This window comes from Apteryx mantelli, chromosome 8, assembly GCF_036417845.1.
Source record: "Apteryx mantelli isolate bAptMan1 chromosome 8, bAptMan1.hap1, whole genome shotgun sequence".
Lineage (NCBI taxonomy): Eukaryota > Metazoa > Chordata > Aves > Apterygiformes > Apterygidae > Apteryx > Apteryx mantelli.
The window spans coordinates 40385347-40397394 of NC_089985.1; the positions used below are offsets into that span (position 1 = coordinate 40385347).

The window sequence follows — 12048 nt, forward strand, 5'->3', positions numbered from 1 at the left end:
ATAAACTAATACATTCTGGCCTCCACCCTTCCTAACAGCAGAGTTACATGTTGCACCCCAAACCAGTCAAGGCTTCTCTGAACATTTATTATTTGGTAACAGATTTTCTAAGTAATTCCTAACTTTATATACTTCCATTTATGGAAAGCCCAGACTGTATGTACAAACATTAGTTTTACACAAAAATTAAGCCATTCAATCTCTAGCCTCCCAGTTAAAAAAAAAAAGTGTCTTCCAGAGATTTAGTATTCTGACATAAACACTTTTTGGAAAAACAGTCATAAAAAATTGGCATTATTTTTCCTACAGTGCTGAAACTTAACTCCTGAAACATCAGCTAAGAGCAAGTATCTTTAGATTTTAATTCTATCAAGTGATACTTATTATAATTAATAATAATAATGTATATAATATATAATTAATAATACTTATCGTAATGATTTTCTAAACAAGTGTTAATTAGCCTCTCCCCCAAATAGTCCATTAAAACCACATTTTTTTCCCCCTCTGATTTAAGGCTTCAGTATGTTTAAATGATATAAAAGGATTGTGCAGAGAAGTTATTTCAGAAAAATGAGTCTGTATTTCTGAAATATTAACTGGGATTCTCTGGGGCACAGTTTACTCTGTAGATTGGATGCTGAATTGCAACTCCAAGAACCTGTAATTCCATTACACTAACACCCAGAAAAAACATTTGTTTGCACATCAAGGGCTTCAGCTCAAGCAACAACTTGCTTCCAACCAGGAAAGTCTGGCAGTTTCAAGTAACATCATGAATAACTGTATCAAAAAGGAAACATGCAAAGAAACCAAACACACTTAGAGGTGACTCCACTGGGGTCAGCAGCAGCTTACACTCTCAGAAACTACTGATCTAGTCACCAGGGGATTTTGTACGTAACTGAATTTTAAGTATTAAGCAATACACATACTACCAGACCTACACTGATAAGATATAATGTTACCAGTTGATCCAATAATTAAACAAAGGAGCAGAAAGGTACAACTTGTAACAAGCTGGAAAACATAGCTTGAAAATGGCAACATTCCCTTTCTGCCTATCTTTTTCATTTCAAGGAGATCAAGTCACCAGGCAAATAACTTACGGCTTCCAAACAAGACTGCTCCCCTCCAAAGTGGCGAACACAGGTAGTGCACAACTGATTTCATGGTATTAACATCTGTTATGCAAACAATAAAGGACATTTTGGCCAAGACCACTTTTTCCACTCCCTTTCAACATTTTCTCAAGGGCTTAGAGAAGGGATTATAAACACAGCAATACAGCTACACTGCTTTCTAAAATTTGATGACTTTTTACCTTTGGAAATACTGTACCACCAAAAGCAAATACCACAGAGAAACTCATTTGGAAGTTTCTTCAGCTTTTAATTTGTTACAACCCTGAGTCTTTAAAATGTTGTAGCAAGGTTGTTTATTTGCAGCTATAGGAAGCAAAGGAATGACCCACCTCCCAAAGAACTAGCCTTTTCTATCAGCTTAAGCCTCATTCTCTCCATAAAATTGATTATGTATCATTTGTCTTCTTCATGTCACTCATAATAGTCACTGAGTTTCATACAGTATTTCTTCACTGGAAGTTTTATTAAACATGATTATTCTGTAATCTCTTTAAGTTCCATATATTGATAGAAAAAATGTAGTAGGTAAGCATATTTATACTGTTTCAATACCATGAGTAAAATATAAAATCCAGATCCTCACTTCATATTCATTAAAGAACCCATGGTACTTAAGCCAAGTCGAAAAAACTAAACCACCCGATATTTGCGTTTTGCTTATTGACAGTTCCTCTGCGATGTCAAATCGCTCATTCATTCCCTTTTCATCCTGAATCATGCGTTGCCCTGTTTTGCTGGAGGAAGATCCTCGTACTACTCCTTCCTTTTTAAACCAGATAAAACAAAGGGGACCTAAAAATTTTCTTCAAGCCTAGTTAGGATTTCTCAGCACAGAAATTGCTTGCATGATCTGGGAGAAGGGTCTACTGGGGCCTTGTTTGTGAGCCAATGAGGTTTGAGTCAAGAATATTGCACAGCATGGAAAGAAAATTCTTTTACGTTCTCTCTCATAGGTTAAGGTTTCTCACAAACATCCCCTGGAAAATTTAACTATACCAATTTTAGATTTCAAAAGCAGAAGTGGGGTGGTCAGGTGGAAGAAACGATATTTTTAATGGCAATAATGAGATTCACTATGCAACACTTGTAAGAGCCCTAAGTCATATCAGGATCAAATTCAGATCCCAAAGCTGCAAACACAGAAGTGACTTAAAGCCACTACAACCCACTAGGAATCCAAGTCCTGGAAATTAAATTTCATTATTGCATAAATTACTGACAGAAAATATTAATTTTATATAATTAATTTTAAACTGATGAGGTGTTATAATGAAAAAACTGTTCCTAAAAGTATACATTTACAGAGGCAGTAAATATAAAACTAGGAATATGAATTGTATTTACAAGTATAATGGACTATTATGTAACTCACAGAAGTTTTCTTCTCAATTTCAGACAGTTAGCAGTTGATTTAAATGTCCTGAAGCACAATACTCTTTTTTTCCCCCCCTCATTTCTACATAAATATGCATATTCTTGTTATCTATGTGAATGATTGTTTTTGTTACAGCCTCTATCATGTTCTTGACCTCACCAAAATTCCAGGGTATTTCGGGGCGGGGGGGGGGAAGAGGGGAAGAAAGGAAGAGAAACAGTTTTAAGGCAGAAAAAGAACTGGGTATAATTTCAGCTGGACCACTCATCTACAAAAATGTTACTACAACCCAAGAAACAGATGCAAAATTACAGTCACAGCTGCATTCTGAGCAGAACAAGTTGGGTAATGGTACACTAAGCTGCTAATTAAATTGCTAATGATTTTTTTTTAGTGCCACTGCGGTATTTTGCCACCTTTGTTTAAATTAAAAAAAGTATCTAGCAAATTTTTAAAATTGCAAGTTTCTAGTTTGCTAAATACCCAGTGAGACCTCCAAATATGTACTGCATATAAACAAATCTCTCTAAAATGACATAGATGTGGAAATTTATTGGAAGCTCATTTACTGACTAGCTATTTCTCTTTATATACTTTTCCAAATTTTTCCTTCCCTTAAACACTACCAACCTTACAAAGCTCCTCTGTATTGGTGTTTGTAGCAACACCCACTGTTGGTAGGAGTAGATAATAAACTGACATATGTCATGACATGCGGGTACTGGGAATATACTATAGCTGCATTTACAAAAAATAATAGCAACAGTACAATTTTATTTTTATTGTGATAACTGTGGTGAAATTCATTGCAGTGTTAGTATTTTATTGTTTCATTATGTCAGATTAGCTGAGGGAGGTAATTATATCCTTGACATGAAAACGCCTTTAATGTTTTCATTTCAATTTTGGAGTTTATAATATGCAGATTACAGCATTATCATAATTCCATATTGTTACATGTACAATTACATGGCAGAACATTTGCTTCCAGTATAATGGAGCTAATTTCTAATAAATGATTTCACCAAGGATCCTAACTCATTCAGCTCTTGGGTAAATAGTGAAGGTAATAAAAACATGCATATTTCTCCTGTTATTTTCAACCCATTCATGCAAACATACATTATTTAAAGCCAGGCAATTCTATGACAAATGGAACACAATAAATTTTATTCTAAGATTTTCAGCAATAATTTTGTGCCTTGTTGAGATTTTTCTAGACAACATCCAATCTGTGACATTATAAACACAGCTCTAATGAAATATCATTTTATCTCTCTCTCTCTAAATGTATATATACATCTATAATATATATCTCCCCCAGATGATTCCATACACAAGATAGAATACTTACATTATCTTTTTTAACAGTGTCCAACTTTAGTGCTCTCTTAACTCTACAAGAGAAAGATATGGACAAGTTTTATGATCATCTAGACACAAAGATTTCTGGTAGTAAGGTCTATAATCAGTAATTCTAAAGTCATTTATCCTTCTCATAGATGCATTACATTTTTTACACTATATAGGAAAACTAATGTCATCTAAAGCAAATATATAGCTAGTTAAAATACTATGTAATAAAAACATTGCTTGTTTAGAAGGATAAAGTGTTTGCATAAGAAAATCCAATTCTCCACTTTATACCACAAATAAAATTAAGACACTGAAGTGAAATTGCACAAGACTCTATTAAAATGTATGTTTGTCTCTTTCTCAAAGACTACAAATAAGAAAAAAAAATACAAGATCATTATCATTTACATACCTTCTGAGCAAGTGTTGAAATTATTTTGCCATTAGTAGAAATAATGTATTAGGCATTTAAAACACAGGTACAGCCAAGGTGAAAAAAGTAGTTCTTCCCATCATTTTAGCTCTTAACATGATTCAGTGCTACCAGACTATGACTTAACTGGGGAACAGATGCTCTATGTCTTTACAGGTCCCCAAACCATTAGAAAATAGTTTCTACTCTTCTTCACTATACTGATTCAGGAACATGCCAAGCTCTCTCTGCAAAATCTGCTCTGCTGAACTGGATGCCCAGCTGTTAATGGCAACGCTAGGAGAGGAAAGCTGAATATTTATAATACTTTATATGGTACAGCTGTCTTCTAAAGAGCAGTCATCAAAATTTTATTGAATGCAGACTAAATACTCAAAGGAAAGAAAGGTCAACATAAATTAAGACTATTTTTCCCAGAGACAACCGAAACTTTTTAAGCACATTCTTAAATCTTAACAACAGTTTAAAGCATTATATGAAACAATGAGGAAAATTAAAAAAAAATCTTTTATAAAGACAGTCTCCATTAAACATATATAATACATCATATTTCAAGAACTTAGTGCAGTTTTCTTCTCAGAAAAGAATGTTTTGTCCCGCAAGTAATTAAGATGACCTCATTCCGAACATATCCTCTTTTAATTTATCTTACCATTCCAAAAGTGCAAAATAAAGTATTTGAAAAAAGTGGAATGAAAACAAATCTTTGAAATATAACTCAGGAAATCGTGTTATGTGAATACTTTTTTACAATTATCTCTTTTTTAAAAAGGGGATGAGAAATATTCTATCTTCAAAAAGCCAAGTAAACAGGTAACATTTAATTTTCCTATATAAAAAAGTGACTGAAATTCTTTCCAAAGGGCAGTTAAAGCTGTAACAGTTTGATGGAATTCTTTACAATGTATTTCTTTTTTAAATAGCAACCCATATTGCTTAAGGAATGCAGACTCCATTACATCTTCCACCCCAGTGGCAGCAGAGAAACATTATATTTATTAATACACCTACTCTGAAAGGGTGCTCTAGGGGCCAATGCATTTGCATGTTATACTAAGGCATGTTATGATGGAAGTTTTTATGACGGACTTCAAAAGAAGCTGGAAGCTGAAGTAAAGCAGAATCTGGACTCAACATAGCTTTAGGATGAAGATAAATGAGAAACTACATGAAAATCTGACTAAATTATAAACATTTAGAAAAATTCTTAGAGAAAAAGTTGTGGACTGGTCAAGACTATGTTATTTAAAGTCTGTCAAATACTGCATACAGCAGCAGAGCCGCAGACAGCCCAGATTTCCCTCTGCTGGCCTGCGGAACCCCTGCAAATACTCTGAGCTATGGGGCCAGAGGCAGCCTCATTCCAGGCAAATACTTCACCATTGGAAGGAGCTGTAGAGGGACAATTTTGGCTTTATGAGGTCAACTTAGCCCCACTTTTCCCTGAGGAAGAGTCAGATTCCACCCTACCCAGCAGTCTGGTTTTTGCTCACTGGCTTGTTATTAGCTATCCCCTCTCTGATGCCATAATGGGAGCAGGAAAATCTCTGGACAACTGTTATTCATTCAAAATAAGTTAAAATTTGTGCTCAGTCTACACTTGCTCCCTGGCTAAGACCACTGGAACACAATCCATCCTGACATCTAACATGAAGACCCAATTGGCCAAAGGCTTTTCTCTCAGATCTTTCAAAAGATGAACATGGAGAAAAACCTAGACATGCATCCATAGTACGAGCAAAGTTCCTAAAGTATTTTAGGAAATGCAATGGAGGAAGAGCACCAGATTTAGTTTAGTTTATCTTTTTCACATGGCTGGATAAGCCTTACCCTGGCTCTGGAGTAGAATCAAGTGTCAGAATAATAAGAAGAGGAAATAGAAAAATGATGCATATGCAATTACAATACAAAACAAGTTATTTATCTAAGTTTCCTACCTATGAATTGGTTCAAAAATTCCCTGCCAGGTCTTATTCTATTTTCTTAAATATGCAGAGTATGATGGTGCATGTTTATAGCTAGCTGCATATCCTAGCAATGAGCATTTTGCCCATAATATTTATCAGGTTAAAAGAACTACATACAACTGGTAAAGCATATTGTTAATCTATCATTGCAGGCCATTCTATCAGTCCTTTGCTGATACTGGTAGACCTTTACTCACCTGAATAGCATTTTGATGAAACCACTTATCTGAGGAACTACTCAACAGTGAGAGTCTAGCTTTGTAATTTAACTTTCTATAAGGAAATAGAATTTTTATATATATTTTTAACTCTACATATACCTAACTTTACCTCCTTCATAATTCATTTATGAATGAATGGAATGGTAACAGTTTCATGCAGATGTAGTAGGCTCCCCCCCCCCCCTCAAAAAAAAAAGAATATATGGAATCAGCAACTTGGTTATATCCCCTTCATTAAAAAATAACCTATGGATTATTGTAACGCATTTTGAGGCCACCTCAGTTAACTTCCTCTTAAGTTTCTGCTCTCACTGCAAAAATAACTCTATGGTATTTTTATATTGATTCATCTTCAGAACTTGCCAGCAAAAATGTCTCATTAATTGGAAAAGCAGAAAGAATACATGGTTATTTTCCATGTTCAGCTTAAACAGTAATTAAGCTCAACATGCAACTAGTGAGAAACAGACTTAAATATCAAAAATCAAGGCACATGTTTTACATAAGAAACTTAGCATATCTATTCTCTGGCATGATTAATTTCCAGTGACCAAGAGAAAGACTGGCAGAAGTTGGAACCTACCTTAAATCTAACATAACAGTTATCTTTGAAACTGCATAAGAAGTGGTAAGGTAAAACAAAACCCCAAGTCTACAGACAGATAGCAGGATGGCATCTTATGGCCTCACCTTGCCAGTGCCAAAATTAGCAACACCCTACACATTTTTTTCATTGTTCTTCATAATTCCATGATTAGCAAAGATACACAAAAATAACATCAGTCTTATATCCAGTCCATCGCTTGATAAATTGCAAAGAAGAGGAGAGATAAGAACAGGATTTATCCAAATAGGAAACAATTTGAACAGACAAAGTCTTATGGAAAATGGACACAATAAGTGTTATGTGGGCAGACAGCGCCTGAAATAGCTGTCCAAAACAGCCCGCAGCACAAAACCCAGGTGTTAACTCAGCACAGCCCATCCATGCCATACAGCTTCCATCCCTTTTTCATTCCCTACCACAGAGCCTCGCAGGCTTTATCCTCCATGGCGTGTGGAGAGATAAATAAGCCCCCCATGTGAAGGTGGGGAAGCAGAGAACAGACAGAACTATTAGCTATGCCAGTGGACTTCCAAAGTGGCACCCAAAAGCCACCCAAACACCACCCAGACAAGGCTCTGCCCCGCAGAACCACCATATTCAATACTTCCTCGGGCCCATGCAAAAATTAGAGGAGGGAGCTAGAAAAAAAAGAAGAAAGAAAGAAAGAAAGAAAGCCGTCCTTCCTCCCTCCCTCCGCGGTGTGCTCCTCCCCTCTCCAGGATAACCCCAGGGTAACATTTTCCCTCAGGGCACCAACTCGGCGGCTTGTAGGGAACCCGCAGGCTGCCGGGTAGAAACGCTCCGCTCCACAGCGCCTCACAGCGGCCCCTGTGACAACGCCCGCGCGCCCAACGGCCGCGCCAACGGCCGCCCGCGCCCCTCAGGGGCTGCCCGCCGGGGGGGGGGGGGGCGCCCGAGCGGCCCGGGGCGGCAGGAGCTGCGGCCGCGGGGGAAGAGGCCGAGAGCGGCGCCTGGAGCCAAGGTCACCCGCCCCGTCGCCCCTGCCCGGTACCTACGACATAGCGGCGCCTTGAGCCGCTCCCGCCGCCTTGCGGATCTCCCGCCTAGCGCCGCCGCCGCCGTGCAGCGGCCAAACGCCGCCGGCTGGAAACGGCGCTGCGAGGGCGGGCCGCGGCCCCGCGAGGGCGGGACGAGCGCGGCGGCGGCGGCGGCGGGCCGGGGCGGAGGAGCCCGCGTCCCTCAGGCCTGCGGGGCCGGGGGCGGCTCTGCGGGCCCCGCTCCCCCCGCGGCAAGGTTTGTGCGAAGCCAGCTTGGGCCGGAGGTGAGGCTTGGCCAAAAGCGGGCTGCCGGGAGCTGGGCAGGGCTGAGGAGTTCGCGGGTGGGTGGGTGGGCGAGGCTGATCCCCTTTGGGAGGTGGCGGGGGGGGAAGAGGGAAAAAAAAAAGTGATTTTAATGTCTTTTGTGCCAGGCTGGATTGTAAATCCAGCCCGAGAAGATCCCTGCGCCAGCTGGAGAGAGAGAGATAATGAAATTCATGCGGTAAGAGAGTTTACTGATTACAGGTGGGTGAGGCCTGAGCATTTGGGCTCAAAAACTTTAAGTAGCAGCAGTGTGAATCTTCCCTGTCGCTGTGCTTTTGCTATGGATGCGGGTGAGCTCCCCGCCTTGAAGCTGTGACAGGAAAGGCCAGTGTTGCCAGGGAGGGTACTACTTAATTCCCACTGGGAAGATGATTTTCATATGCTGAAATCACAGGAAATAGAATGGAGAGTAACAGTTAGCCTGTGTTGTCCTCTCATGTCAGCTGAGACTGGATTTCTCCCCACTGTCTATTTTGTCTAAAGCTCCATTTGTCCAGTCAAGATTTTAAAATGACCTAAGCCAGGGGGCTGCGAGTAGCGCTGTTACTGAACTATCACTCACTGGATTTCTGAGCAACATATTGGCAGCACTTCTTGGCAGAAGCATAGCCAACATAAGAAATGTCTTGGTAACGGGAAGTCTAAGGATTGTAAACGAGAGTTCACATTTTATAAACTAGTTACTGGAAAATTAACATTTATTCTTCTTTTCCTCCTTGACTTTAACCCATTTTCATTTTGTGTGTGTAACACTGGTGCTTAATTATAGTGACACTCGTTTGCAGGAACCAGACTGCATCACAGTGTCCCTATGGGGTCCTTCTAATGCAAGTGTAATATTAAAGTGTCAGGCAGGCGGTCTGTGTATTATAAATAGGGTACTTCATCCATGATAAGCGATTATTATCTTTCTTTCCCAAGTGTAAAAGACCTATATAACTCAAGAAGGTGCGAGTGATTTAGGCCTCCCAAGTAGGAATCCAATGAGTCCTGAAGGGGACCCTATGATGTCGTTGTCTTGTTGCTGAACTTGAGATGTTCAATTTATTATACTGGAATATATTTTCTGAAGTCAACATTGGGTAAAATAATATGAGAGGCTGTTAGACCAACAGTACAACACGATTTAGTGTCCCTCTGTGGTGGCCCTCTAAAAACCTTAATCACCTTTGGTAGAAGCAGAAAGCCACTGTTGAAGTTTACTGGCCATTTGTGAGCAAACAGTGTTAGTTACTGCACTGAATCATTTCAATAATTTAGAAAAAATCCATTTCATAATTTTTTCGTTCTTTCTTTTACAGTTTTCCTGGTAGTGGCCTTGTACTTTAAGGTCTGAAGTTATGCAAAGGTTTATGCAAATGCTTAACTTTAAACTTATTAATTTCTATTAATTTGATTTAAATAAATTTTAAAAGTAAAATTATTTTTAACTTCACATACTTGAAGGATTAAGAGTTAAAATTTTGGCCATGTTTCACTATTAGCCATTCTTTTTGTGGAGTTATAACTGTAAAAACAGAAAACAAAAATCTCTTCTGATAGGGGTCGGCACCAGGAAAAAAAAAATGTAGTCAATTTAATAATTACTATATCACTTCTTTTTAACTAGCAAATGTTTTACATTAGATATTGTCTGTGCTGACACTATATAAAACTACTCAGTCTGCTATCTAATTCAGATTTGGGAAGATGAAAATCAGCTTGAGAGGGAAGACACAGAAATGGCTTCTCAATATAAAAGTTCTTCTAAACCTCTGTTAAACTAAAACCTCTACTAAAAGTTTCTCTAGCCACAGCAATTATTCAATAATAAGAAGCTTGACTGGGAGAGGAAATCCCGACATATATGTGATCCAGCATAAAGTCACTCATATATAGTTTTCACTGGAGGACAAAGGGTGCTTTTACCCTGCTGTTAGCACCAAGCAGCATAATATGGAATCCCACTCAACATGAGTCCGTCACGATCCTGCAGCCACAGACCTCCCGCCGTTGAGATAAGTGCTGTGTCCGTTCCTAACAGTATGTACTTTGTTATCACTGCTTGGTGAAAAAGCCTATTAAGTGAATCTGTGCCTCCAACCTGTGGCCATGTTTAATTAGTATTTTTTTCCTAAAAAAACGTTCAGCCTTTGCTACTGCTAGGTCATTCTGACCAGTAGCAACAATCAGAGTGGCCTTGCAAGCAAAGCAGTCATTCGTATGTTCGTGCATTTTGCCGTTGTGACAAATCATGCTAGGCCCAGATAATGGTAGTAAAAACATCAGAGGCAGCAAGCACTGTTCTGTACAAATTCTCCCATTGTTTCTGTCTTTAGGAGAATTTAACTAATGTGGCAAGAGTGAAAACTCTAGTGGAAAGATGTAGTAAGGAGAAGTTGTAGTGACTTATTTCTAAACATGGATATCAATGGTTTACATCAGAGATGATAACTTGAAAATTTACTAATGTTTCAGGTAATATGACTGTATAAGCACTGTGATGTCAAATGTCGGAAATGAAAATAAAATGTGATAAAATGAAACCTTTTACTACCAATAAAGAACAATTTGTGAATAACAATTAGAGCTCAAGTTATTTTCATGTGTGGATCTCATGATACTTACCTGCAAAGGTAGGTAAGTATTATCCCAGATTAAGAGAATGGGAAGGATACAACCTAGAGGTTAAGGTAACTTTTGCTTCAGAGAACAAAGCAGAGACATTATTAAACAGGCAAAAGAGTAACAAATTCTAAATGTGCTTGTATTCTTCACAGAATGGCCAGCAGTCCTGGGAGTAATGCATCCCTCTCCGATCAGAAAGTCACACACTCAGAAAGTTCTCGAGCAAAGAAGTCCCAGCGTTCAGAAGAAGAAATCTTTTATATGAACTGCAGAGCAGCTTATCTAACTGTTTTAAAAAGCAGTTTAGAAAATATTAAATCAAAAGAACAACTCTGTTTAGGTAATGAGTAGATTTTTTTTTTCCCCCAGTAACTATTGTATGTGATGATTGCAGTAGGTAGTTAAACAGCAGTGAGCAATTCAATAATGAAAATATCCTAGTGCATAGGACTCACTAGCTCTTTTAAGGACTTCAGTAGTTTTAGGCAGGGTTTAGACATTCAGGCATTGTTAGCTGTATCTTTAAAGACATTTGCATCGTGTACCCATTATAAAATATATCACAGACTGATTTTTCAGTTTATAGAAACTACCATTCCTCAATATTTTTCACTTTCTTCAAATTCTTTATCTTTGTTATTAGGTACTGGATGATTCATGGAATTGGGAATAGTATACAGAGCTTTTCATCTGTAAATCACTAGTCTGAATGGGCAAAAGTCAATACCAGCTGACAGCTTAGAGGGGACCTAAGTGAGTTGTTTAACAACACCAAGTTTGATGGCAGCGTTGTTGCTTACTTGAGGTGGGCCTTAGTACTGCTTTTTGACTGTGACATTTCTGCAATAAATTGTTTTCCTGTCTCTGACAAATGATTTAGTGAGTTGGTCTCGGTCAGTTTATAGTGGACAAGTGCCCCAGCACAGCAAATCACCATGGTAACTGGCATCACTTGGTGCAGAGGTTTGCAGACTCATAAGAAGGTTGTTATTGGAGACGTGGGTATGGTAGTTTA

At 38.5% G+C, this 12048-nt stretch overlaps 2 protein-coding genes across 3 annotated transcripts in view; one reads left to right on the plus strand and one right to left on the minus strand.

The window, feature by feature from the left end:
• The window catches only part of ITGB3BP (integrin subunit beta 3 binding protein), a 32738-nt gene extending 25629 nt beyond the window's left edge, over positions 1–7109 (minus strand). Inside the window, exons 1-2 of the mRNA XM_067301350.1 lie at positions 7081–7109; positions 3875–3917 (exon numbers count right to left, since the gene is read on the minus strand). Of these exons, the coding sequence (XP_067157451.1) occupies positions 3875–3917; positions 7081–7094 (57 nt within the window). The 5' untranslated portion in view covers positions 7095–7109. The remainder of the gene's footprint in view (positions 1–3874; positions 3918–7080) is intronic.
• A 1017-nt stretch (positions 7110–8126) lies between these two features.
• The window catches only part of EFCAB7 (EF-hand calcium binding domain 7), a 31096-nt gene continuing 27174 nt past the window's right edge, over positions 8127–12048 (plus strand). Inside the window, exons 1-3 of one of the 2 annotated variants that reach the window (XM_067301346.1) lie at positions 8127–8386; positions 8534–8604; positions 11186–11373. In XM_067301346.1, the coding sequence (XP_067157447.1) occupies positions 8591–8604; positions 11186–11373 (202 nt within the window). In that variant the 5' untranslated portion in view covers positions 8127–8386; positions 8534–8590. The remainder of the gene's footprint in view (positions 8387–8533; positions 8605–11185; positions 11374–12048) is intronic. The other variant, XM_067301347.1, reaches the window with a different exon arrangement.